This window comes from Balaenoptera acutorostrata, chromosome 13 (genome assembly GCF_949987535.1).
Source record: "Balaenoptera acutorostrata chromosome 13, mBalAcu1.1, whole genome shotgun sequence".
NCBI classification, from domain to species: Eukaryota; Metazoa; Chordata; class Mammalia; order Artiodactyla; family Balaenopteridae; genus Balaenoptera; species Balaenoptera acutorostrata.
The window spans coordinates 57499602-57525616 of record NC_080076.1 but is presented as its reverse complement, the minus strand read 5'-3'; the positions used below and the strand labels follow the sequence as shown (position 1 = coordinate 57525616).

Genomic DNA, 26015 nt, shown 5'->3' with positions numbered 1-26015 from the left:
TGCATCTGACTCTCTCCTTCAGAGGACATTAAATCCTCTTCTCTAAACTCTTGCCAGAAATTTCTAATTTCCATAAATTAGCATTTTGATCTTTGCTGACACTTAAATTTGTGTATAGAAAGGACTTCTTTTTTGGTGCTTGTTTTTATAAAGCCTGACTCCAGAGTGAGGCTACACCCACAGGAACTAACCTCTCTTGCTTTGTAGGTCCTGCCAGGCAGTGATCCATTCATACATATGTGATTTCTAGGGGAGTATCCCCGGCATCCTCCGGGCTGCTTCCTCCGCCGCCCCTCAGCCCTTCAGGGGTCCCCTGAGCGCCTTGCATTAAACCCTTCCTCTGGGTGAATACTACTTAGCCGTCCTGATGTTTTCATCAGCTGTTAGGAGAGTCAAAGTGATCTTGGATCAAAAACCACACCCCCCACGTGATGTTATTTGAGTATCTTTATCCCCTAGACGGCTAAGCACACACTGAGCCTGCCGAGCGCGAGAGCCCGTGTCCACCATGGCCCCGCTGCGCCACCAGACTGCGCTGTCCTTCCCCGTTGATGGGACGGGACAGGGACAGCGCGCGTGGATGTTTAGGAAGTGGGTGTGGATGCGTGTAAAGCCATGTTTCACTTGTCTCTGATCACAGATACTTCTTTCCTTTCAAACTGCAAATTGTGAGAAATAACTCAAGATGATAGGGTCACTGAGAAAGGTTAATGCACTAACACGGGAGTGACGTCAAATGAAGTTTGCACTGATTTGCCGTCTTTACCGCTGGTCGTCTATCGTTTTTCACCATTTAAGCGTCAGGCCATTTGCTGATGTTAGATGTGGGGGCATAACGTCCCGGTCCTGTCTCTGCTTCTCTCGGGGGGCGCCCTGACCTTCTTTCCAGCAGCCCCTTGTTTCAGAAGTTGTAACCTTGTGCCTGATTGCAGTCCAGGGGCCTTGGTCCGCGCGTCTCACTCCCAGGCTCACAGCGCCGGGCCGCTGACATCTGGAGGAGCTGCTCCAAGCCTCCCAGCCTGAGCTCAGCCCAGCTTGCTTCTCTCTGTGCAAGAGGACAGCCTTTCCCTTCTACAGACGCTGACTCCTGTGAACCACGGTCCAGCTTTCTTCCCATTGAAGTCAACGCAGGACCTGCTGCAGTCGTGGATAGAGAGCGGAACTTCTCCGTTGTCAATAAATGAGTCAGGATGCACCGGCAGAGGGGGTGTTTTACTTGCTGCTCTAAGCACTGTCTGTGGAGTGGAGGAAAGTAATTCTCTGCCTTCTGTCTGCTCCCCGCCTTTCCGGCTGTTGAGCGTTTGTTCCCTTTGGCACCAGGTAAGGTCTCTAAATGGGGTGTGAGGTGGAGAGGGCAGAAGCATGTGCCCACTGGGTTTTCCTGAAAATGCTCCACTGCAGTGGGGTTTTTCCCATGAGTCATTTCTAGGAAGCCACGGCTAGCCAGTCCCCCAGCTGCAGAAACGGGGCAAGTGTGCTGCCCCACCCCCATGCCCCGGACAGAGGCCCCGCCTTCCGTTCTTGGCCCCTTCGCCCCAGCTGGTGGAGGGGGTGAGGAAGAAGGCCTCTTTCTCTGTCCACCGGCTGCCCTGGGCTCTCATTTGCAAGCAGTCCTGGAAAAAGCATTCTTACAGCCTAAGAGTACCTTGGTGGCTTGATGTCGGCCAAGGAAGCTTGTTTCTATTGTCCACATCTTTCCCTAGGGCTCTGGGGGACATGCCTCCCCGCAGTGGCACTTGGTTGGCCAACAGGTTTTACCAACCTGATTAGCAAAGACCACGCGGAGCTAAGGGTTTGCTGTCCTGCTGGTAGAGGAGTGAGGGGCCTGGGCTTCCTGGGAACAGAGCATGCTCTCCACGGGGAGAGTCCTGCTTTCCTCAGATGACCTCGGTGTTCAGTGTGGTCGGTTTTGTTTTGGGCCTCTTGTTGCCTGGGAGCTCAGGAGTCCTTATAGCTGCATCTGCTGTGAGCTGGGCAGCTGTGGGTTCAATGTGAATGTTCAGCACCCCCTGGAGGAGCCCCGTTTTCAGCTGTGGGGCTCACATGGGGACTCTGACCTCCAAGCACATCTAGTCGGTCTTTACAAGCCAAGAACCACCCCCAAGTGCACGGCGTGGATGCTGAGGGATAACAGATGCATGGTTGAGATGAATTTACTCAAGCTTACTTTCTGCAGCCATTAAAGTCATTTACTGTAGTTTGCTTTTCAGCAGCAACTCTCAATCCAGAAGGCACCAGACTTAACTGGAAGTGTTTTACATCTTTATTGACACTCCCTGTCTTTGCACTTAAGTCGTACATGTCATTCAAGGAGCCCAACAAGCCACATGACAGTCTCTCCTGTGTCCCTCTCAGCCAGGCAAACCCGGGGCGGGGGTGGGGGAGGGAGGGGGGTGGCGAGCCAAACCTGGGACAGCCCACTGCCCACCCTAGGTCTGTGGTGGCACGTGCCACTTCAGTGTTTAAACTCTTCTCCCGCATGCAGGGTAAGTGAAGACAGAAGCAGCTGGCGACAGCTCTGCTCCAGTAAAGCCTGGCCGCTGGTGCCAGTTCTGCCTCCGCTCAGCGGCTTGTCCTCCTCCAGCAGCAGCGTGATCCCACCGGGCAGCAGTTGGAGCCTCTGCGGTCAGCACCCTGTAGGCCCAGCACAGGCCACCCGGAGAGAGCTCAGGCCACGGCAGAGCCAGAGGTGGGAGCTGGGAGACGCAGGGGGAGGAGCCCGTGTGCAGGCAGGGGCGCTTCCGACTCGTAGGCGCCGTGGCCACGTTAGCCCGTGGTTTACTCCTCGCTGCCTTGGCAGCCAGGCGTGGCCTTTACCTGGGGGAGGTGGTGGGGTGTCCGCAGGAAACTAGACCAGTGTTCCAGTTACACACACGCTGAATACATTAAAGCTGCCGAGTTCCTACAACTCCTACCCCTTCCCTTGCCCGGCCACCTCAGAGGTGGGACAGGAAAGGATATAAGAAAACCCCACTAAACGTGGAGTACATTTCGTCAAAGTCCGTGTGAGCCAACCTGCCCCCGGTCACCACGATGTTGACGCCGTCCCCTGCCTTCAAGTGCACGATAAGGTGGAATGCCCCCGGGCCCCCACAAGTGTGCAGAGCCCCCTGGGGCCGGTGGTATTCCAGGAATTCTCTCTTGTAGCCGGCCGTGTGCAGCTGTGCCACGCTGGCGTTGGCGACCGAAAGGACGGCTTCCACGTACGTGTCCCTCTCGGGGGTGAGCGTGGCCGTGATCAGGTAGCGCCCGTCGTACGGAGCTGTGAAGACCCCTGGGAGGAGGAAAGCAGACACCGGTGTTCACGTGACACCATCACAGCCTTCTGCGACAAGCTGACAGCCGGGATGAAGGCAGACCAGCCTCTGGGTTTGCCCTGGGTGGCCTGGGTTTGGGCTCAAAAGTCCTGCTCAGCCTCCCCACGGGAGGCAGGCCCACTCAGGGGCGCAGCCCCTCTATACTAAACCCACCCAACGACAGTGACAGTCCCCTTGGCCCACACTGCTCTCGCACTGACCTGGTCCTCACTGCAGACCCAGCAGCAGCCTGAGGGAAAACTGGCACTTTACTGCGCACACTGGCCTGTACCCCCTCACCCAGGTTTTATCGGTAGGAAGCGGCCGCGCCAATCCTGGCTGCCTCTGGGGAGTTTTCTCTGTCACTGAAAGCACCTCGAGGCCAACTTAGAATCGACCTCACGGGCACGATATCCACAAAACACCTTAGCTGCCTTCTGGGGAGGCAGGACCAAAAAATCCCCACAAGGTCGGTCATTAACGCAGGAAGAAGAGACACTGAGCCAGAGGTGCAGCCACAGCCAGCCCTCCTCCGCTGGAAGAGCCAGGCTCCCTGCTGGACCAGTACCCAGGTGGCATCCACGTGCAGCCAGAAGCGAGCTGGTATTTAGACACACGCTCTGGGGCTGGGGAGGCAGGGGAAGGGCTGGTTGGAGGTGGGGGGGATGAGGTTCGCAGATGTTGCCCATTTGCAGAGCAGCGGCACGTGGGCCCACAGCCAGACCCAGTGCTGGCAGGAGTGGCCACTGCCCAAGGGCTCCCGGGGAGGGGGCCGGACATGGACCACTGACCACGGGCTGAGAGCTGAGAAGGCATCTAAGGGGCCTGAGTCTTCAACCTGCCCTGAAACGTGCCAGGCCGCCCAGCTCTACTTAGTAATTTAGAGCCTGGGGACAGACGGGCCCCAGCACTCCGGGCACATGGCCAGCGTCTGCTCAGGGTCACGCAGAACTCCCTTTACTGAAGCCCCGCTGGAGAGAATGGTTCTGGGCATCCTGGGAACAGGAGAGAAATGTAGGTCACGGTCCCTGTGTGCCGAGAGCACCTGGCCTGTCGGCGTGGAGTGAGGGCCCCGGGGGAAGCCCGACTTGAGCACAAAGCGAAGCAGCCTTCTCACACCCCCGCCTCCAAGCCCGTTAAAAACAGAGTGTGATGCCGAGCTTCACGCCCATGGGCCGGGAGGCCAGGAGCCCCGTTTTTACACGCTCTGCAGTTCATTCACTCTGATGCTCGCTAAAACCCGAGGCCCCGCGGTCCTGAGACCCGGGGCCAGGGCGGCAACTCACATCTCTGCCCGCAGAGAGCCGATTCCCTCCCAGGGGCCACGCAGAGCCCCGGCCACCGCGCACACGCGACACCCCGGTCCGCTAGTGCCCGTGGGCGGGGGGACAGCGGCGGACCAGGGGGTCCTGGCTCTCCTCCCGCAGGTGAGATGCCCGCGGCCCCGAGGACAGCAGCCCAGGCACCGGGGTGGCCTCTCGTCCCCGCTGTCCTCGGGGGCTGGGGACCACGTGGACCGAACCCCCGGCAGGGCGAGCAATTCTGCCCCAGAGCAGGCGCCCGGCGCTGCTGCTGACCCACTTGGGGCTCAGAAACCAGGGATCCTGCAGGCAGCGGCGTGGGCGCACCTGTCGTGGCAGCTGGGAGGGACCTTCCTCACAGCCTCCCAGCTGGGAGAGTCCTCCCGAGCGGCCGTGTGTGTGTGTGTGTGTGTGTGTGTGTGGGCGGACTCACCGGTGCTGGGGTCGTACACGTCCCCGTCGTTCACCAGCACTTTGTTAAAGAGGACGACGCCCGCATCGCTGGGGAAAGGCTTCCGGGTGAGCCCCGCGGAGAAGGACACCAGAGACGGCGCCGGGACCCCTGGGCGGAGAGAGGATGCGCCTGCAGTCAGGCCCCGCCCGAGCCGAGGCCTGCGCGCCGTCCCGAGGGGCAGCCTGGGCCTTGCATTTCGCCTCAAATCCTCACATCCTGGGCCCGACAGTGCCCTTGTTAGGGTGGCAGGCAGTTGCTGGGAGTGCGCATGCGTGGACTGCGTTGGACGCTGCGTGAGATGGGAGGCTTCGCGCATGCGTGGGCCTTGTGCATGATGTCTGGGGTGCGGGCGCCAAGGCCCCACAAGGTGCTTCTGTGTGAGCGCTTCTGTGATGAGAGCTGTGAGGCTGCGCGCGTGCACATGCGAGGCGGGAGCTTTGCGCATGCGTGATGCCATGCGGCGGGGGTGGGGGCGGTGCGTGTTCGTGTGCACGCGAGCAAGTGAGCCGGGGAGCGCTGCACCCGTGCCAACGGCCCAGAGGGAAGAGACGGGACCCGCGGTGGGGGTGGTGGGGGGGGGCGGGAAACGGGGGCTGCCCAGGACCGCCCGCCTCGGCCTCCCGTCCTGGCTAACGTACCTGGGGAGGCTACAGGCGGTGACTTGGGGTACCCTGAAAAACAAAACGCAGATGCAGTGTCAAAGCCCTAACAAACAGCGCACTTCATTTTCCTGAGCCTCTCCTTTTCTGCCTGTTTCTCACACTGTGTAAGTAGACAGTAAGAGCACCCACTCCCAGCTGCCTGCACAGAGAAGACGGCCCTGAGGACGAACTGGCTGGGGGAATAGGAAGAAGATGGACTGGAGCCTTGGGGCCCAAGCCAGCGAGCAGGCTACAAGACTGACATGTCCACTCCCACGCTTGCCCTCCAGGAGCAGGGACTGTTCACTAGCTTTGCCCCCAGGGAGACTGGATGCAGTGTTTGTCATATGGATGCGTGGAAGGAAGGACAGACATACAAATGAACAAATTGCCCAAAAGAATATAAGCATCCAGGATACGTGGAACTAACAAAAGGAAAACTGTCATCTTAGAAAAGGCACCACACCTGCCTGAGAGCTGTGATCACTGGAGCTTGGGGTGGCTGAGGAGGAAGGGCAGTGACCTCACCTCCCCAGCAGCCACGGTGCTTCATTCAGGCAGGCTGTCCGTGCCCGTGGCTGAGTGCCTCCAACTGTCAGCTTGGTTTAACTCTGAGGCAACTGGTTGGTACTATCCTGTGACAGCTGACGTGATCTACCCCAAGCAGCATCATGTGTTTATATGTCATAGCACAGAGCCTCAGTTTCCTCATCTATCAGTAGAATATCAACTTCACAGTGCTGTGGGGAAAGCTGTAGATCCAGCACCTAGTTCAGTCCCTGGCATGCAGTGGGTGTCCCATAAATGCTCGCTCCCTTTTTCTTCTCCCTCCTGCCTTTACCTGACTTCACCTCCTCTACCACCAACACCTCCTTCACCACCACGGTGCTGACCTTCCGACTCACATGAAGCACTTAACTGGCCAAGCACTGACCTAGGCTTTTCTCCATCCTCACAATAACTCTCTGAAGTCCTATTAGTATCCTCCCTTTGCTGTTGACAGAGCTAAGCTTTGCAATGACATAGCTAGGGTTGGAGCCAGAACCTTCCAGCCTACCCACTTTGATGTGTGCTCATCTTTGTGGCTACGCAAGCTCCCAGTATCCTCTTGGTTTCCCCAGTACACTTCCTGCTAGGGAGAGCAAGGAGCTGCCTGGGTGGTCCAGGTATTACAGCCCACGGCACAAATCTATTTCTAAGTATGAGGTACTATCCCCAGGGTACCACAGAACCTTTGGAGAGCCAAGTTTTGGACCTTGTACCCTGAAGGCTGCACTCATGACCCGCAGAGACCCTGCAGCAGCCTCCTGGGGCTGCCCCCTCTGTGCATCCTCACCTTCTGTAGCTCAGATGGCCCAGCAGCGGGGGACCCTTACCTGGTGCTCCCGCGTAGCCTTCGGCCCTGGGGATGGGCCCCTGCCCAGTCTGGCCGTCCACGCCCCGGGGCAGTCCTCGCCCCGACATGCCCATCCTGCCCGGGGGCCCGGCCTCTCCAGTCTCCATAATGACCCCGGTGGAGCCAGGCACGAAGGGCAGCCCCGTCCAGCCGGGCCGCAGCAGCGGGGGCAGTGGCCGGGGGCGTCTCTTGGGCAAGACAGGCTGCTGGCCTGTGTACGGCTGCTGTCCAGGGTCCTTGGGCGGCGGGGGAGCACTGGACGGCGGTGGAGGGGTCAGCGCTGGAGCAGGTGGCTTGGTGGGGGCCTCTGCCAGGTGCGGGACCTTCCCTTGGGGCAGAGGCTGGGGTGCTGCTGAGGGCTCCTCCGCTGAGCATTTGGAAAGTGGAAAGAAATACACAGGGTTCAAAACCTCAGACTTGACTGCTCGACCACAGGCCCCTCTGTGAGACTCCGCACGTGTGTGCTTGGGGGGCTGGCCTGTGGCCTCCGCGGGGTCCCTTGGGCTGGGCCCACCAGCAAACACAAGAGCAGCCACCACAGAGTGGGGACAGCCTGCCTGGACCCCCTGCCCAGGGGAGGGGGATCTTCACCCTCTTTCTTCATGATGGTCACACTCCAAAACAGCACCCAAAACTCCCCGATTTCACTGCATGGTGATACCACAGGGGTATCTGCCTGCTTGCTGCCACCCACGGCCTTGCATTCTCTCAAACAAGCCAGTCTCGCGGTCACTGTGGACAGCCTCACAAGTCGAGGGCCTGCTGGGTGCAGACATCACGGGACCCAGGCAGGTGTCAGGGAGCTCGGGCTGCCTCTGCAGCAGGCACAGTTCCCAAAGGAGTGGCAGTGCCCTCCCACCTCTCACCACAGCCTTAAGATCACCAACTGAGGGAATTTCCACTGCAGAAAAGTCCTGATTCACATTTCCCTGCCCTCTTGGGATGGCGCTGTGACACAAGCAGGAAGCTGCCACCCTTTCCTCCTATGAATACATTCCTGGAACTACCTTCCAGGAAGCCCTTCCTAAGGCCTGTAAGACAGCTAAAAATAACCAGGACTGGTCACAATACCATCCTCAAAAGCCAAACCCCACCCACCTCCTCAATCTGTATTATGCCTGCAATGGCCCAGCTTCCATGGCTACAAAATTATGACCAAGCAAAATCAGTAACTGCATTGTGCCCCACTGTCTAGTTTTGTTTTAAAACTCACAAAGGTAATTATAGCAGATCGAACCCATGTTCCCCCTCTCCACTCACAGTTTGCTAGCCCACCTCCAGCCCCAAAGGGAGACTATTTCTCAAATAGCCTTTCCCACCCAGTACACTCCATGAGAGGATTAATCCCTAAGGAAAATGATGATTTGAATGAAGTGATCACTTTCTAATTTCCCCCATGGATGGTACAGAACTAATACCATTCTAGATGCACTGAAGATAAGTTCATTCACACCATACAATGGAAAGGCATCAGGCCTTAATTCTCTTCAGGACTCTGGTGGGAAGAGTTGGGTTGGGCATAGAAACTGAGGCAGAGCAATTCCCGACATGGGGACACCACGAGCCACAGTGAAGGACAAGAGTGAGAAAGGAAACCAACGAACAAAAAGGAACTTTAAAGAGATAATACAAGAAAATAAACATGTAATAAGGCGTGCTCCTCACTAGCGAGGATGCCCACAGGCTTCTCCAAGTGTGTAACTTTAGCTTCTGTCCTAAATAAACCGCTTCATTGCGTGCTCTCCCACACGTACTGTGCTTCTAATAAACGCTGTGCCTGCTTTAAACAAAAACAAACAAAAAAAGTAATAATCTCAGAAACAGAAGACACTGCATCCAAAGTATAAGAACAGATTGGTATTGAGAGGCCTAACCAGAGAATAAAGATGAGTCTTTGCTGATTAAAAATATACTTGCCAAAAATAAGAAAATTCAATGAAACAGTTGGTAGATAAAATCAAGGTGCTCTTTCAGAAGGTAGACCAGGAAGAGAAAATAATGGACAATAGGAGAGAAACCATAGGAAAATTAGACTTTCCAACCCAGAAGTCTTTCCCAAAAAGAAAGATCAGAAAAACGGGTATAGGGATGATGAGGTAGTAAGGAGAAACTCAAATACACAATTTCTCAGAACTAAGATCCCAGCACAATTATTGAATGAAAGACCCAAACCAAAGCATATTCAGAACACTGAGGATAAAGAGAAGACCACACAAACTGTCAGGGGAAAACGAAAAAGTGACCTCAACTCAGAAGGGCATCATCAGCCTTCTCAACAGTACTGGAAACCAGAAGACAAAAGAACACCTTCAAATTCTGAGGAAATATCATTGCTAACCTTGAATTCTATACCAAGCTAAAATATCTGCCAGTTGTGAAACTAGAATAAAGACATTTCCAGGCATGCACTATTTAAAGACAAACAAGCAAAACTGTCGAGCACCCTTTCTTAGAAAGCTATTGGAAAAGGTACTCCACTGAAACAAGGGAGTAAACCATGAAAGAAAGAAATGCAGAGTAAAGAAAAGGGTCTAAGACAGGAGAGAGGGTCAAGAAATTTCTAGGATGGTAGTGAAGGAAGTTTCAGATTGAAAGCTTTAGAGCAAGTCCAGAGAATAAGCAGTCCAGACTGGGTCAGGAAGAGAGCTCCCGGAGGGAGGTCACTAATTTAAAAAATGGAACTGACAAATGATCTGGTAATTTTTATGGTATTGAGAGGGTATCAGAGGGTGAGAAGAATCCAAAACAGATATGTAAAATCTAGCAAATAATAATGCAGCACTACTACTAATTCAGAGAAAAGCAAAACAAAAAGCAGCATGATCATATTTGGCCATTATTGAGCTGTTTAGCTCCTCATAGCATAAATACTGACTTGATTTTTGTGGCATAACTCCACTGGGAGCTGGGAGGAGGGGAAGCAGGGGGAGACACGAGAGAGCCTAATACATAGGCTAATGTCTACAGCTGATAAGTAATATATATAATGTCAAGTAATACCCATATAGAGATATCTAAAGCTAATAAATTGATGGTAAACATCAGGAGGAGAAAACAGCTGAAAGAGTGGCACGTGGCCACCTCTGGGGTGAGAAGGGTAACAGGGAAAAGGGGACAGGAAAGCTGGTTTTCATTATAAACTTCTCAGAACTATTTCATTTTTATAAGACATAATTATGGAAGACACCCAGGGCCTGTCTCTAAACTCTTTACCCTCCAGTCCAAGCTCAGGTCCCTCCTTGTCTGTCTCCCCCTCCCTCCTCACGCTGTTTCCAGGCTCACAAGCTGGCCTCCCTCCCAGGGGCGCAGGCTCCTGCCTTAGCCCCACCTCCCTTCTCTGCTGGAGATGCTCCTCCAGCATCACCCCTCTCTCCTCCGTCTCTTTCCTTCCACCCCACCAGCTCCTTCCCTTTAGCCCACGTTTATGTGTCTCCACCCAAAATTTAAAAACAAGTACTTTTCCTCAGTCCTACAACCCTCAATGAATTACAGTTGACAAAGCACCTAAAAATAGCCAAGTACAAGCCCCTCAACCGGGTCCTCATTTTCGTACCTATCCACCCCAAACCCTTCAAACCAGCCCTCTTTCTCTGAAGCCCCCCTGTCTGTCGCTTGCCCCATCACCTAGTCCAGGTGCTCTCGCTTATCACACACGCCCCGATCTGGGCTAAGTCCAGCTGATTCTAATTTTGAATCGTCCTTTGGGTCCTTCCTCCACACCTTTCTCAGAATGCTCTTAGAACGCGTCCTAGCCATCTTCCCTGCTCAGAAATCTCCGGTTGTCCTCCACTGCTCATAAAATCCAACAGAATCTCCCCCGTCATCCGTGTCCCCACCCCCTGCCCCATCGCCTCCTGCCACCTTCAGTACCCCCACTAGGGCCCGGCTCTCATCTGAGCGTCCCTGCCTTTGTGCTTTGCTGTTCGCACTCCCTAAAGTGCCTCTTCAGGTGCCCTCACTGAAACAAACCTCTCCCTGCAGTCCTGGTTCAGACACCCCCTCCTCGTGAAGCCGTCATGAATCTGTAGGGCTTGAACATCCTGCCTCCGAACCATGAACCACTCTGGCCTCTAAGGGGTCTTTTCAGTTTTTCACATCTCTCCTTTCTTGCTGGCTGATGAGCATTTGACACATTTTAATGATCTTTTATCCCCAGGGCCTGGCACGTGACATTGAGACATCTAAGTATTTGGTGAATGAGGGAAGGCTGGAAGTACAGCAGGTACCATGGGCTGCACCCTCACTCCTGCCAACCATTCAATTAGGCGCCCTCATTTTGCCAACGATAATCATTCTGGGGTCCTATAAGGGCAATGCCAGTGCCTAGAGTCAGTGATGGTTCTCTCTTACATTCACCACTCCCTCAACACCCAGGCTTGTCATAGCAAGTGGAAGGTAGAGGGAAACAAATGAACAACCTGCTTGGGCCAAATATCCTCCACCAATCTCCGTGGGGAGTCCATCCAGCACACTGCACAGGACAGGCGACTCCAAAACACCACTCACATCACAGCAAAGACGGTCACGAGAAAGCTGCCCCGGCTCCAAGACTGCTCCCCAGCCCTGGCCCCCAGCACAGGCTCAGCCCAGCGCATCACGTGGTGTTTCTAATGCACACATTTATTACGTGGTTGTAACAAAGACTGGACGGCATCTTGCTCATTCTGGAAAGATAACTCTGGCAGTCAATGTCTTTCCAAAGCGAACATATGTTTCTAATCCAGAGAGTGACCATTTGTACTGAGTTCCTCATAAAAGCCAAGTGTTGCTGCCCGTGTTTCACGTGCGAGGAATGAGGAGGAATGATCAGCCACACGTGCGCTTGCTTTTGTTCCAGAACTTGCCCCAAGGCGCTGGTCCTGATGCCACAGTGTGGCCTTGTGCCACTGTGCGTGGGATGGGCAGGGCCACAGCCTTACCAAGGATGGACCTGACACCATGTAGGAAAGGCCACTCCGTCTCCATTAAAGTTCTTATTAAAACCCAATTTCAACTTTGCTAAGACAAAGACCTGCCTAAGGAAATCCCCAAGAGTCCACGAGACTGACATGCCTTCCTCCGCTGTCAGGAGCCTGGGTGGTCTGGCTTCTCCTGCAGCCGCCAGAGAACCCTGCAGAGTGGCAGCTAAATCGCCAAAGTTCCGGCCCCGTGGCTGTGCCTGGCAACTTGGTGGTATCTTGTCACAGAGCAGGGATGCAGGGACAGACATGGGCCTTGGACGTTAGCGTCTTGTTGGTGGTGTGGCTGAAGGAAAGCCACAGAAACCTCCTGAGTTATCAGCTCAGCCGTCACTCGGGCTAAACCGGCAAAGCCTCCTGACAAGCCGGCGGAATCGGTGCCAATCAGATGAAGTGATGGGTGCAGGGGCGCGTCCCCGACTGTAAAACACTGTGCAAACGTCAAGGGCAGCTCATTCGGGACCGAGAGTCATTCGATGTCACTGAATCCCAGAGAGGCCGCCCCAAGCATCAGCATCACTGCGGGATTTTTTTTTGGTAGAAATTCACAAGCTGATTCTAAGTTGTATATGGAAATGCAGAGAGAGGATCTACCTGATTTTCAGACTCACTATAAAGCTGCAGTAGTCAAGGCCTAAGGAGACACATCAACAGCGAAGCAGAGTCCCTCATGGACGCGCACGTCACGGTGGAGCTTGTGTGGGTGGCGCTGGGTCAAGTCCGGGATTTTATCCTCTCTCCTCACCGCCCTCCCGCCCCCGCTCCTCTTCTTTCTGGGCACGGCAGCCCCGGTGCCGGCTCTGAGGGGGCCTGCCTTCCACTTCTGGGACCAGAGCTAGGGGGTTCTTTGTTTTAATTACAAATTTAATATAAATTCCTGGATCTGACCTCATCCCTGCTGAGCAGGAATCTCCCGAGTGAGCCCAGAGTCCTTATTTTTGTAAAGCTCACAGAGGATTCTGCACGCAGCTGTGGGGGAGCCCTCCCGGAACATGGCAGTTCTAAAGTCAACGTTAAGATGGAGAAAAGCAGCTGCAACTTTCACCAACTCAAGAGCTTTACAACAACCAGATGCTCACAGGGCAAAAGGGCAGGTATCGTCCGGAGTTGGTGTGGTCTGAGTGTGGGCAGTTTGTTTAGCCTTTATGTATTTATAAAACTCTGACTTACTCCATCATAATATCTTGGACCTACACTGGCCCCAAACTCAGCCAATTTCAAGTTGAGGGCCAAAACCGTCATAACACTGGCATCAGGCCACACTTCCCCTGGCCATGCTTTACAGTTAAATACTTATTTGAAAAAATCTGTGCTTTTTCATTCTTACGGCGCAGCTTAGGCTAAGCAACTGGATAAAGATGGGATTCTTAAGTCTGTAATACCCCGGAATGAAACGTTATTAATATAATTCAAAACTAAAAATAGAACTACCATATGATCCAGCAATCCCACTCCTGGGCATCTATCTGGAGAAAACCATCATCTGAAAGGATACATGCACCCCAATGTTCACTGCAGCACTATTTACAATAGCCAAGACATGGAAGCAACCTAAATGTCCATCGACAGAGGAATGGATAAAGATGATGTGGTACATACGTACAATGGAATACTATTCAGCCATAAAAAAGAATGAAATAATGCCATTTGCAATAACATGGATGGACCTAGAGATTATCATACTAAGTGAAGTAAGTCAAAGACATATATCATATGCTATCACTTATATGTGGAATCAAATTTTGTAAAAATGAAACAAATGAACTTATTTACGAAACAGAATCAGACTTACAGATATCAAAAACAGACTTATGGTTACCAAAGGGGAAATGTCAGGGGGAGAGGGATAAATCAGGAGCTTGGGATGAACACACACACACTACTGTATATGATAGATAACCAACAAGGACCTACTGTATAGCACAGGGAACTCTACTCAGTATTCTGGGATCACCTATATGAGAAAAGAATCTAAAAAAAAGAATGAATATATGTATATGTATAACTGATCACCCCGCTTCCCTGCTGTGACAAGATACCACCAAGTTGCGGTACACCTGAAACTAACACAACATTGTAAATCAACTATACTCCAACAAAATTAAAATTTAAAAGAAGAGAGAAAAGAAGTATTTATGAGAAATTGCCCTAAGACATTTGCAGGAGAAAGAGGTGGCGGATTAGAAAGAGGAAGCAGTGCCGCTGTCACTGGCGTGTGCTGAAACAGTGCTGCAACGTCCGGCAGGCATGGCCCTTCTTGGAACTGTGACGCAGAGGAGGAGAGCTTCCCTGACGCGCAGACTATTCCTCTGCCCCATCTCGGCTCGGGTGGGAGCCCCAGGTTTCTCAGCAACGGGAACTGCCCTTATGTCCCAACTGGAAGGGGAACAGCAGAAACGTCACAGTCTGGTCCCAGGGCCCCGGCAGAAAGCAGATTCTGGCTTTCAGCCACGCTGGGGGCAGACCCTGGAGCTGCCAGCGACAGAGCGACCCCTACCCGACAGTTTCAGTCAACTTGGGGACAAGTTGCAGCTAAAGGAAAGGGACAGGGTGCTGGGGAGATGGTGTGAAGAACCAACACTGAAAACAGGAGCCCGTGGGACCGGGCACAGAAGGCCAAAGCCTAGGGCCACATCCACAGAAGAACAAAGGACTTCCCCATCTCCTTGCCCTTCAGAAGCTAATTTATTTGAACATGAATCCTGAATGCTAGGAAGGGGAGATTTCTAGGCTTTTTACACTTTCTACCTGACTCCCAATTTAGAAAAGAAGAAAAGGAAAGGGAAAGAAGGAAAAAAACAAAACCCTCTGGCTTTCTAGAAACATTTGACAGAGCAGCCAGGAGCCCCACACCCAGGGCTCTCATCCCATGTCTGCGGTGTAGACAAGCCTGCTCTCACTCCTCTGAGGCTGCAGGCCCAGGGGCTGGTAGGAAGAGAAAGAGAGAAGTTCACCCAGGAGCAGAATGAACATCCACCACGGGGGACAGAGGGTCACCATCACAGCTGGTATTTATTGAGGGATTACCAAGTGCCAGGCACTATTTAATACTCCACTAGTTAGGTATATTAATCCTCATACTAACTTTTTGAGGTATTATTGTTATCATGATTCTCTCCAATTAACAGGTGTAGAAAGTGAGGCATTAAGTAGATAAATAACTTGCCCAAAGTCACAAAGAATGTGTAGAGTAGCTGGGATTGCAAACCTGGGAAATAATAATCACTTCCTGGCTCTAAATTCTCCAAGAGTTTCTCATGATACTTAAAATCCAAATCCGTTATCACAGCCTATAAAATCCCACCTCATCTGATTCCTACTCCCTGACCTCACTGCCTATGACTTTCCCCCTTGCTCACAGACCTGATCAAACTGGCATTCTGAGTCCTCAATCAGGAAAAACACATTCCTGCCTCAGGGCCTTTGAACATGCTTTTCCCTCTGCCGGGAACACAGATCTCTGCAGGGCTCGCTCCCTCGTCTTATTCATGTCTCTGCTCAAATGTCATCTCCACTAAGCAACCCTCCCCGACCTCTGATCTAAAATACAAAGTCCCCCATCCTCTATCACCTTCTCTGTTGGGTCTTTCCCCACACACTGATCGCCAGCTGAAATCAGATCTTCATTTGCTGGGCTGTGCATTATGTGTCTTACGCACTAGAGTGTAAGGTCCCTCAGGGCTGAAACGCCAGCCCTAGGACATGACTCAGTAAGTATCTGTTGAATGAATGACTATATAAATGAAGGGGTGGGGCATATGGGGCCCAGGAGAGGGGTGTCACACCCACGTCACAGAGCGTAAGGTGAGACAGTCATGAAAATACAGTGGTTCTTCACCTTTTAGAAGTTAGGCAGTGCTGGGCTTCCCTGGTGGTGCAGTGGTTAAGAATCTGCCTGCCAATGCAGGGGACACGGGTTCGAGCCCTGGTGTGGGAAGATCCCACATGCCACGGAGCAACTAAGCCCGTGTGCCACGACTACTGAGCCCGCATGACGCAACTACTGAAGCCCACGTGCCTAGAGCCCATGCTCTGCAACAAGAGAAGCCACCACAATGAGAAGCCCATGCGCCGCAGCAAAGAGTAGCCCCTGCTCGCCACAACTAGAGAAAGCTGCACACAGCAACGAAGAACCAAAGCAGCCAAAAATAAATACATTAATTAATTAATTAACCAAAAAAAAAAAAAAGAAGAAGAAGTTAGGCAGTCCTCTGAGTCCTAGATGACAGGCACGGGCCTTTCGTCCAAAAAAGTAACCAAACATTTGTATATAATCTCAAGAATCAGAGGGATAAATTGGGAGATTGGGATTGACACATACACACTACTGTATATAAAATAAAATAGATAAGTAATAAGAACCTACCGTATAGCACAGGGAATTCTATTCAATACTCTGTAATGACCTATATGGAAAAGAATCTAAAAAAGAGTGGATATGTGTATATGTATAACTGATTCACTTTGCTGTACAGCAGAAACTAACACAACATTGTAAATCAACTCTACTCCAATAAAAATTAATTTTCAAAAAATCTCAAGAATCTCTTTTAAACCCCAGGGAAGAACATCTGCACCAACGATGTGGGGGGGTGGCAGGTAACAAAGAGACTTGGATCTATCTGAGCGCCAGCTGAAGCCCCTTCTGCTCCCCCGGCTGCCTCGTGGGTAGTTCCGCCCCCTCCGGGTGCTTCTAAAGAAAAGAATGGGGTCTGTGAACAGGGCAGTAGAAAGAGCAGAGTGTGAGTCCCTGGCCCAGCAACGTGGCTTCTGGTGGCTACATCCTGCATTCTCAGCTCTGGACCTTGGCTCGCAGTGGGAGAGATGACGACTATCGTTAATATTCCCTCTCTCCCGTCGCCCACCAGCCGCATCACCTTGCCTTGACCAATGGAATGCGGCAGAAGGGACACCATGCCAGCTCCGGGCCTCGCCTGGAAGAGGCTTCCGCTTTCACCATGTGATAAGTCTGACTACCCGAGACCACCTGCTGTGAGGAGGCCCAAGTCAGCCACACGAAGAGACAGAGGATGGCCCTGCGGAGGGACCCCTGAGGCACCGGACACATGACCCGTCTGCCTGGACCTTCCAGCCCAGCTGGGCCCACCAGCCCCCTGACTGCAGCTGAGCGAGTGACTCACGCTGACACCAAATGGAGCAGAAGAATGGCCAAGCCAGTTTCCTGACCCGCAGAATAATGGAAAACGATAGAGCTTTGCTGTTTTAAGCCACCAAGATTTGGGGTAGGCTGTCACACAGCAGTAAATAACGGGCCCATTCACACAACTCCTCAGCAGGTATGTCCTCCCCTCCTGCTTTGCTGAACCCTACCCACCCCTCAGTATGAGCTCCAGTAACGCCTCCTTCCAGAAGCTTCTCTCATCACTCCACCTCACCCTTCACCCCACCAGCCTCTGAACTCTCAACCTCCTCATCCTTGAAGGCTCCCTCCTCCGAGAAGCCCTCCCTGACTTCCACAGTGGCCATGTGCCTGTGCCCGTGACCATCTCTGTCTGCCTGTTTCCCCTCAGAATGTCACTGTCACACACACTGTCACACATCCACATACTCCACAGACATAGCTCATTACTCCCACAAAGTACGGGTTCAGTAAGATCCAATGAACTAAAAGGATAAACCCTGACACCACTCACTGGGCCTTGACACACCACCTCATTCATCCTCTCTGCAGACGGGTGCATGTCGTTACCCCCGTGACTGAAAACGCCTGGAGGGTGAGGGTCGTGCTACTCACCTCTGCACCCCTCACAGAGCCCTGCACATAGTAGGTGCTCAATAAATGTACTGTTGACTCTTTTTTTTTTTCTTTTTTGGCTGTGTTGGGTCTTCATTGCTGCGCCCGGGCTTTCTCTAGTTGCGGCGAGTGGGGTCTACTCTTTGTTGCGGTGCACGGGCTTCTCATTGTGGTGGCTTCTCTTGTTGCAGAGCATGGGCTCTAGGCACGTGGGCTCAGTAGTTGTGGCTCGCGGGCTCTAGAGCACAGGCTCAGTAGTTGTGGTGCGGCATTTGGGATCTTCCAGGACTGGGGCTTGAACCTGTGTCCCCCGCACTGGCAGGCAGATTCTTAACCACTGCGCCACCAGGGAAGCCCCTGTACTGTTGACTCTTATTTGGTCCATGTGACCTGAACTCCAGATTCACCCACAGACCTCTCAGGCTCAGGTTCTCCTAGACCTGGATGCACCGCAAGGATGGATAGACTCTGCCTGTTTGTCTCTTTTCAATCAATGAAATTCTTGGAAATCCATGCTTTCTACACTCACAACAATGAATTCATTCCAAAAGGATCATCTTTTAGAAGCCACATTCTCTTTAAAGGCACTCACCCCCGACCCCTCCTTTCACAGCCAAGCGTGAAGGAGTTAACACAGCTTCCCACGCTGCCTGGGAGCTGCAAATCAACTGGAAATATCTGGTTCAATCTGTTGTTATAAAGCACAGTCCAGACAGAACTGTCACCATGAGGGACAATCATTCTATGTACACACATAGTCCTGTGACCTTTACCCAACATTCCAGAGATAGGGGAGCTGCATGGGCCTGGGGGGAGGGGAGGGGGAGGGTTATAAATATCGGGACTGCCTGGGTAATTCCTTATCTACAAACTCCTTATCTCTGGGAAGGTTCAAAGCACTTCCCACCTACCACCTGGGACCCTCCCGCCTCCTGGGGACCAGGCCCTGGCTCTCCCCGGCCAGGCCAGGGCTCGTCTGCTTCTCCTGCTCCAGCCTCCCCTTCTCAGGCTGTAAGTCTCAGCTGGGACCCGATCCTAAAATTCTATAAGCTCACACCAGGCCAGGAACTTGCATCAACAGGTAAGGGCCTTTGTCACCTGGAGCTGAGCAAGGTGGAAATGTGATAAAGGCCAACAAAGAAGACAGGATTGGTCAGGAAGTGGGGTCCTTTCGGGCACATGGCTGGCCCTCCCCAACTCCTCGTGGACCCAGTAAGTGTGCGTTCATCTCTGGGAGACATAGGGGAGATGTGTGCAGGCCTGGAGGACAGCGCCTGGGGTCCTCACCCCACCTCCACCGCTTCCCAGCTGTGCGACCTTGGAACACATCCCTGAGGGGACTAGGCCAGTGCTGATTCAAATAAAAAGCGCTCAATAAATATGAGCTCCCCGCTCATCCCTCCCGCGTCCATTAGAAAAGGCTGGCTCAGTACTGAGGCTACTGAATCCAGGTACAAGGCATGCTCTATCCTTCAGGGATGATGTGCTGAACCCCCAAACAACAGAAATTAACTTGAATATATCACCCAATACTATTAAGGGACCATTCATTCATTCAATTCATTCATTCATTCAACAAACATCTGTCGAGTGTGTCATGTGCAGCCAGCGTTGCCCTAAGTGCAACTTATGAGCGTCCTTGTTCTGGAGACTATGGGGCTTTAAACAGTTACTGCCCCTAAAGTGCTTTTGTCCACAGTCCTGTCTCTGTCTTTGGAAAGGAATACAACGCATTCTACCTGCCATCATGTAGGCCCTAGATTTTAGGGAACAAGAGGATGCTCAACGAGGATGCTCGGTCATGATAATGACAGAGATTCTAACGACACCAGCAAACAGAAGTGATGCTCACACAGAGGTGAATGGATACACACACAGGAGACTCCCTGAGTAGAAAACAAGACAACATATCCACCGCCCCAAGCTGCTATGCCACAAATCTGACCCCGACTCTAAGCTCACAGACATGATAGTATAGATCAACCTTCTACCACCTACCTGTGGGGAAGGACCAGTTTTCCTTTTGCATTTTTCAATTTGCTGTTGGCTGATAATTTGCAAAATGCACAGATCGTGTGCTTGAATGCTACGGTGATGTCAAATTACGTTAAAAGTTTCTAAATACTTTCTCTCACTGTTGGTATTTGCCTTAATTTTACCCAGCACCAAACGATTCACAAACTGGCCCCCATCTATGAAGCACACTTTGGTTAGCAGTGATGTAGTTAATTCCACAAACCATCCCAAATCTAGCATAATATGTGTTGCAAACAATTATAAGAAATGGAATTGTAAAGGTCCACTTACTTGCCGATGGTCGAAATCTGATCAGATCTTGCAAGTCAGTAGAAATCTGGAAAACATGGCTATAGAACTGCTGGACTGAATTCTTCAGGCCAGAGATGTCTCTGGAATGTGTCTGGAGCGTCCCGTTCATCTGCCTGACACAACTCCAGAGGCTGCTGACATGCTTGTTGAGCCCTTCCTTGATTTTCTGAAGACTTCCTGAGATGGAGTCCAGTTTGCTGCAGGTTTTCTCCATATGAGACAACCTGTCCTCCACCACGGAGACCCCCCTCTGGACCCCGTGTGTCTTCTCCTTACAAGTGTCCAGCTCGGCGAGGACCTGGCCCTGCAGCCGCTGCCACCTCTCCTCCAGCTGGTCGCAGCAATGCAGCGAGGCGGCCGGGGGAGACGGGAGGGGCTCACCCCCCTTAGAAGACCCACGTCCTGCAGCCTTTATACCTTCTCTACCACTGCTCAGCTCATTATGAAGATGACTCACGTGGTCTTCTGTGCGGTTTAGTTGAGAATAAAGAAAACTAAAATCCTGTTGAAGTCTCTGGATGCTACGCTCGGTTTCTTGAAACTTCCTATGCATTGTGTCATTTAGAGATTTCAAAAGGCTCAAAGGGTCACCTGCTGAGGAGTCGTCTCCTTTTCGCAAAGTATCTTCTCTCCCACGAGGCTCTCCCTGGAAGTTCTGTAGGCACATATCCTCCACCACTTGCACTTTGCCCTTCAGGTGGTTTAACTCCACCAAGACCTGCTCGTTCCCAGCCCCCGACCCACCAGGCGGGGCTGACGCTGGGGGAGCAAGTTCTGCCTCCGAGCCGTTGGCCATCGCCAGGAGAGCGCTCCCCAGCCGCTCCTCCAGAGACTGGATTTTCTGATCAAGAAGCTGCTTCAAGTCATCTACCTCCCCACTGATGGTCCCCCGGAGGGTTTCTTCAATATAAAAGCAGTGTTCCTCCGCGTTCTTCTCTGTCACGTTGATCCTTGCATCCAGTTCATTCCATCTGGCATCAAAGTCCACATCCGGCTCTGGAACTACGAGGCGGTCAAACTCATTGTCTAGTCGTCCGTTCAGCATTCTGGTCGCTTCAGCAACTCTTTCAATTTTCTGGTCTAACATCTTGATCTGTTGCCCAAAGTCACCATGCTTGGCACCGTCACAGCAATTTGCCCTGGTCGAAGGGTCTTGGACCCGGGCTCGAAGGTCACTGATTTCTTTTCTCAGGTTGGTTTCCTTCTCTCCTATAAGCTCGATCACTCCCAGGTAGCTGCTCCCATAGTCATCACAGTGCTGCTGGAGACCAATGAGCTTATACTCACACGAGTTCTTCAGATCAGCCAGCTTCCTGTCCATTCCCTCCATGAGCTCCTCTCTCAGGGCATCAATCTGACTATCGACATACGCTTGGTAGAGCTCATTGGTCGTCATGGTGACCGTAGGGCCCTGGGCCGCCTCCTGGAGCTGTTTGAGCTGCCCTTCATAGCCCTTCACTTTCCCATCCAGCTCTTCCAGCTTGCTACTCTTGGTCTTCAGAGCATCCTTGACTTCAGCCAATTCAGACTTGATGTCCTTCATGCCAGACTCCTTATTGTTGAGGACACCAGGAAGCTGGACCGTTTCTGGTTCTCCACCAACGGCGCTGTCAGGCACTGGCTGGGGGTGCAGGTTACTGAGCCACGATGCCAGCATTTTGCTGGCATCATCCTGAATGGAGTGTTTGAGGTTTTCATTCACTCCAGCAATGGAAGACTGGAGATCAAGAACTGTCCTTGTGAGTCGGAGAACCTTCTCCTCAAGCACCTGGATTTTCTTTTCCTGAAGTTCTAGGGGCCCCTGTTTTAGATCTACGGTCCGACTTAGTTCTGCTGCAGGAGTTGGTGACAAAGTCTTCTCAGGCTCTGAGACTCGGCTTGGTTCATTGTCTGTTACAAAGAAAGAGTTGGACATGACTTAACATTTTCTACCTTTACCCAGTTTCTGCAAAGACAATAAACAGGGTATTCATGGGATTCACTTACAGCTCCCTTCTCACTGCAGGTAATTATTGTGCTAGAGTAGAAAAGACTATGGGCTTTAAGTAAAATAGACCTCCAGGGGCATTCTGGCTCTGCTGTTTACAGTCTGCCCTCGAGCAGGTTAACTCACTTCTGTGAACTATAATCCCCTCATCTATGAAGAAGAGGTACTATCTTCCCTCTTGGGTTGTTAAGAGGATATTTACATGGCACATAATAGATACTCAACGGCCTCTTTCACCCTGAAGGGAGATATTCTTTATTTGTGTTATCATATGAACACACATCATTCCCACATTAGTAACTGCACGCACACCCCGACTGCATTCTGTAAAACCACAAGAACCCACTTGAGATCCACCCATTAGCAGTTGGGTGGTATGATATCACACGAGCAACAAGTTACCCTCCAAGCAACCCCTAAATGTTTGCTTACTTTTAATAGCATCCCTGTGCTAAGACTCTCATAGACATTGTTCAGTGCTGTCATGCAGCTGGGGAAACTAACAGCAAATGAGAGATAAAGCAACAGAGTCTACTGGCATCTCCCAACAACAGAGCTACATGGCCCTAAGTAGTGAGAGTCACTAAGTCAAAGAATACAAACATTGAATTTTTTTTGGCCAAGCCCCACGTGGCTTGCTGGATCCTAGTTCCGGGACCAGGGATCCAACCCGTGCCCTGTGCATTGGAAGCACAGAGTCCTAACCACTGGACCGCCAAGGAATTCCCCAAACATTCAATTTTTGATAATCGTACTTTAAGAAATGTACCCTGCAAGGAAACAGTCCAAAAGAAAAAAATTATTATAAAATAATTGTGATGAGTCATAAAATGAAAATAAACTAACGTACAGAGAGAGAGATAAATTAAACAAAAAGCAGGTTATCAGAATCTGAGGCACTGGACTTCCCTGGTGGTGCAGTGGTTAAGAATCTGCCTGCCAATGCAGGGAACACAGGTTCGAGCCCTGGTCCGGGAAGATCCCACATGCTGCAGAGAAGCTAAGCCCGTACGCCACAACTACTGAGCCTGTGCTCCAGAGCCTGCGAGCCACAACTGCTGAGCCCGTGTGCCACAACTACTGAAGCTCACGTGCCCAGAGTCCATGCTCTGTAACAAGAGAAGCCACTGCAATGAGAAGCCCGCGCACCGCAACTAGAGAAAGCCCACACACAGCAATGAAGACCCAACGCAGCCAAAAATAAATAAATAAATTTATTTTTTTTAAATCTGAGGCACTAGGAGAATAAGTGGCAAACCACGCCCTTGAACACAGAATACAAGGAATACTAGAATACCATCGACAAGCCTACAGACGATACTGAGACCTATCGTGTAAAGTGGAAAAAGTCACACACAACATAGATTACAATGAAATAAAATGTATTAATGTACACTGACAAACACTGGAAGTAAATTTAGAATGCTGTCGATATTTGAGCTTAATGTTCATTGTTTTTTCCTCCTCTAAACTTTTGCAGACGATCATATCAACAGTTATTATTCATTAAAATCGACATAGTGTTAAAACCAAGACTGGAATTCAGATGTCTAAATTCCCAAGGAGAAAACTAGAAAGAACACCTTGTTTTCCATACTGAAAAATGTATTCTATCTCAGGACACCAGAAATAAAATTCATTGAATCATGTACAAATGAAATGCTGTTCTGAGCAAAAGAAATTCTTTTCAAAGGGCCGGAGAAGCGGGGGAAGATCAGGATGTAAGCAGATGTTTTTTTCATATACTACTGGGATATAAGAATTGCTACAGCTTTTTGGAAGGATAATTTGGCGAATGTATCAAAATACTCAGAATCCTTTTGACTCTGCAATTACACTTCTAGAAATTTATTCTAGTAAATAATAAGGATGAATCCAAAAATTTAACAGGGAAAAAATACTTATTCAAATACTATCTATAATAATGAAAAATTGCAAACAGTCTAAGTGACCAACGGTACAGGATTATGTCCAAACAATCACACTCTATGAAGCCATGAGATGATATTGTAGTATATTTAATGACATGGGTGTTTTTTCATTAAGTTGAAAAATAAGTTCCAAAAACAGTATGTTCATTATAATGATAGTGGATTGAGGATAAGCACTTCCTTTCATTCTCTTCTGAAATCCCACTAAAATGGCAAAAAAAAAAAAAAAAAACAAAAAAAACAAGCAAAACAAACCCCAACCAAGTCACATATAAAAAATTGGGAATCAGAATGGTTTTGGACTTTTTCACAGTGCATTGGAAACTAGAAGAAAAATATTTTTTAATTGAAGTACAGTTGATTTACAATGTTGTGTTAGTTTCAGGTGTACAGCAAAGTGATTCAGATATATATATATATATATATATATATATATATATATATGTATATATATTCTTTTTCAGGTTCTTTTCCCACATAGGTTATTACAAAATATTGAGTATAGTTCCATGTGCTATGTAGTAGGTCCTTGTTGTTTATCTATTTTATATATAGTAGTGTGTATATATTAATCCCAAATTCCCAATTTATCCCTCCCCCGCAGTTTTCCTCTTTGGTAACTGTAAGTTTGTTTTCTATGTCTGTGAGTCTCTTTCTGTTTTTCAAATAAGTTTATTTGTATCATTTTTTTAGATTCCACATATAAGTAATATCATATGATATTTGTCTCTGTCCGACTTACTTCACTTAGTATGATAATCTATAGATCCATCCATGTTGCTGCAAATGGCATTATTTCATTCTTTTTATGGCTGAGTAATAGTCCATTGTATATATACACACCACATCTTCTTTATCCATTCACCTGTCAATGGACACTTAGGTTGCTTCCATGTCTTGGCTATTGTAAATAGTGCTGCAATGCACATTGGGGTGCATGTATCTTTTCAAATTATAGTTTTCTCTGGATATATGCCCAAAAGTGTAATCGCTGGATCATGTGGTAACTCAATTTTTAGTTTTTTAAGGAACCTCCATATTGTTCTCCATAGTGGCTGCACCAATTTACATTCCCACCAACAGTGTAGGAACATTCCTTTTTGGAAACTAGAAGAAAATTGAGTGATGCTTTCAAAATTCTAAAGGAAAATTATTTCCAACCTGATATTCTGAAAATATTTTCAGAATATCAAAAAGCTTACCTCCCATGCAATCCTCTCATGAAACTACTAGAAGATGTGCTCTACCAAAACAAGGGAATGCATTAAGAAAGAGCAAGCAGGGGGTACAGGAAGCAGGGAACGGATGGGAGAGAAGTCAGTTAAGGTCACAGGGTGGCAGCTGTGAACAAGGACAAGCAGATGACCAGTCCAGGTGGGGCAGGTGAGAAGGCTCTAGGAGAGATTTCTTCAAGAAGATGAAACCGATGTGTCTGAACATAACGAGGGGACATGTAGATAACCAGTGGAGAGTCTGGGTTGAAATAGGGATAAAAATATAGAAAACCAAGCAAAGGAAAACATACTTATTAACTCTAGAGAAATCCAAAAACAGTGTAGGAAAGGCAGCATATTCATAGTACACTACAGAGCTCAGCTGTAAACATTATATAACTACTACAATGTAACCAATAAATACTGAACAGATAAAAACACAGTATAACTGAATGGAAAGGATGGCAGTATAGGAGCCCCATGTTAGATGAAAGGGACTTAAATCCTCACCTTCCATAATGAGAAGTCAAGGGGTGTGGAGGTAAATTCCAAAAGACCATCTAAAGAGTTTAAAGCAGTGCTCACTTCAGCAGCACATTTACTAAAATTAGAACGATACAAAGAAGATTTGCATGGTCCCTGCACAAGGATGACAGGTAAATTTGTGAAGCATTCCATATTTTTAAGCAACCTAAGTGTCCATCGATAGATGAGTGGATAAAGAAGATGTGGTATATGTACACAATGGGATATT

At 50.1% G+C, this 26015-nt stretch overlaps 1 protein-coding gene and 1 non-coding gene across 2 annotated transcripts in view; one reads left to right on the top strand and one right to left on the bottom strand.

The window, feature by feature from the left end:
* Positions 1 to 2245: 2245 nt before the first annotated feature.
* Positions 2246 to 26015, bottom strand: part of EMILIN2 (elastin microfibril interfacer 2) — a 50332-nt gene continuing 26562 nt past the window's right edge. Inside the window, exons 4-8 of the mRNA XM_057525960.1 lie at positions 20109 to 22019; positions 7069 to 7455; positions 5690 to 5722; positions 5031 to 5159; positions 2246 to 3274 (exon numbers count right to left, since the gene is read on the bottom strand). Coding sequence (XP_057381943.1) covers positions 2937 to 3274; positions 5031 to 5159; positions 5690 to 5722; positions 7069 to 7455; positions 20109 to 22019 — 2798 coding nt within the window. The 3' untranslated portion in view covers positions 2246 to 2936. The remainder of the gene's footprint in view (positions 3275 to 5030; positions 5160 to 5689; positions 5723 to 7068; positions 7456 to 20108; positions 22020 to 26015) is intronic.
* On the top strand, positions 25839 to 25945 carry LOC114239080 (U6 spliceosomal RNA). Its single transcript, XR_003624271.1, has one exon. It is a non-coding gene; the product is annotated as a U6 spliceosomal RNA (small nuclear RNA).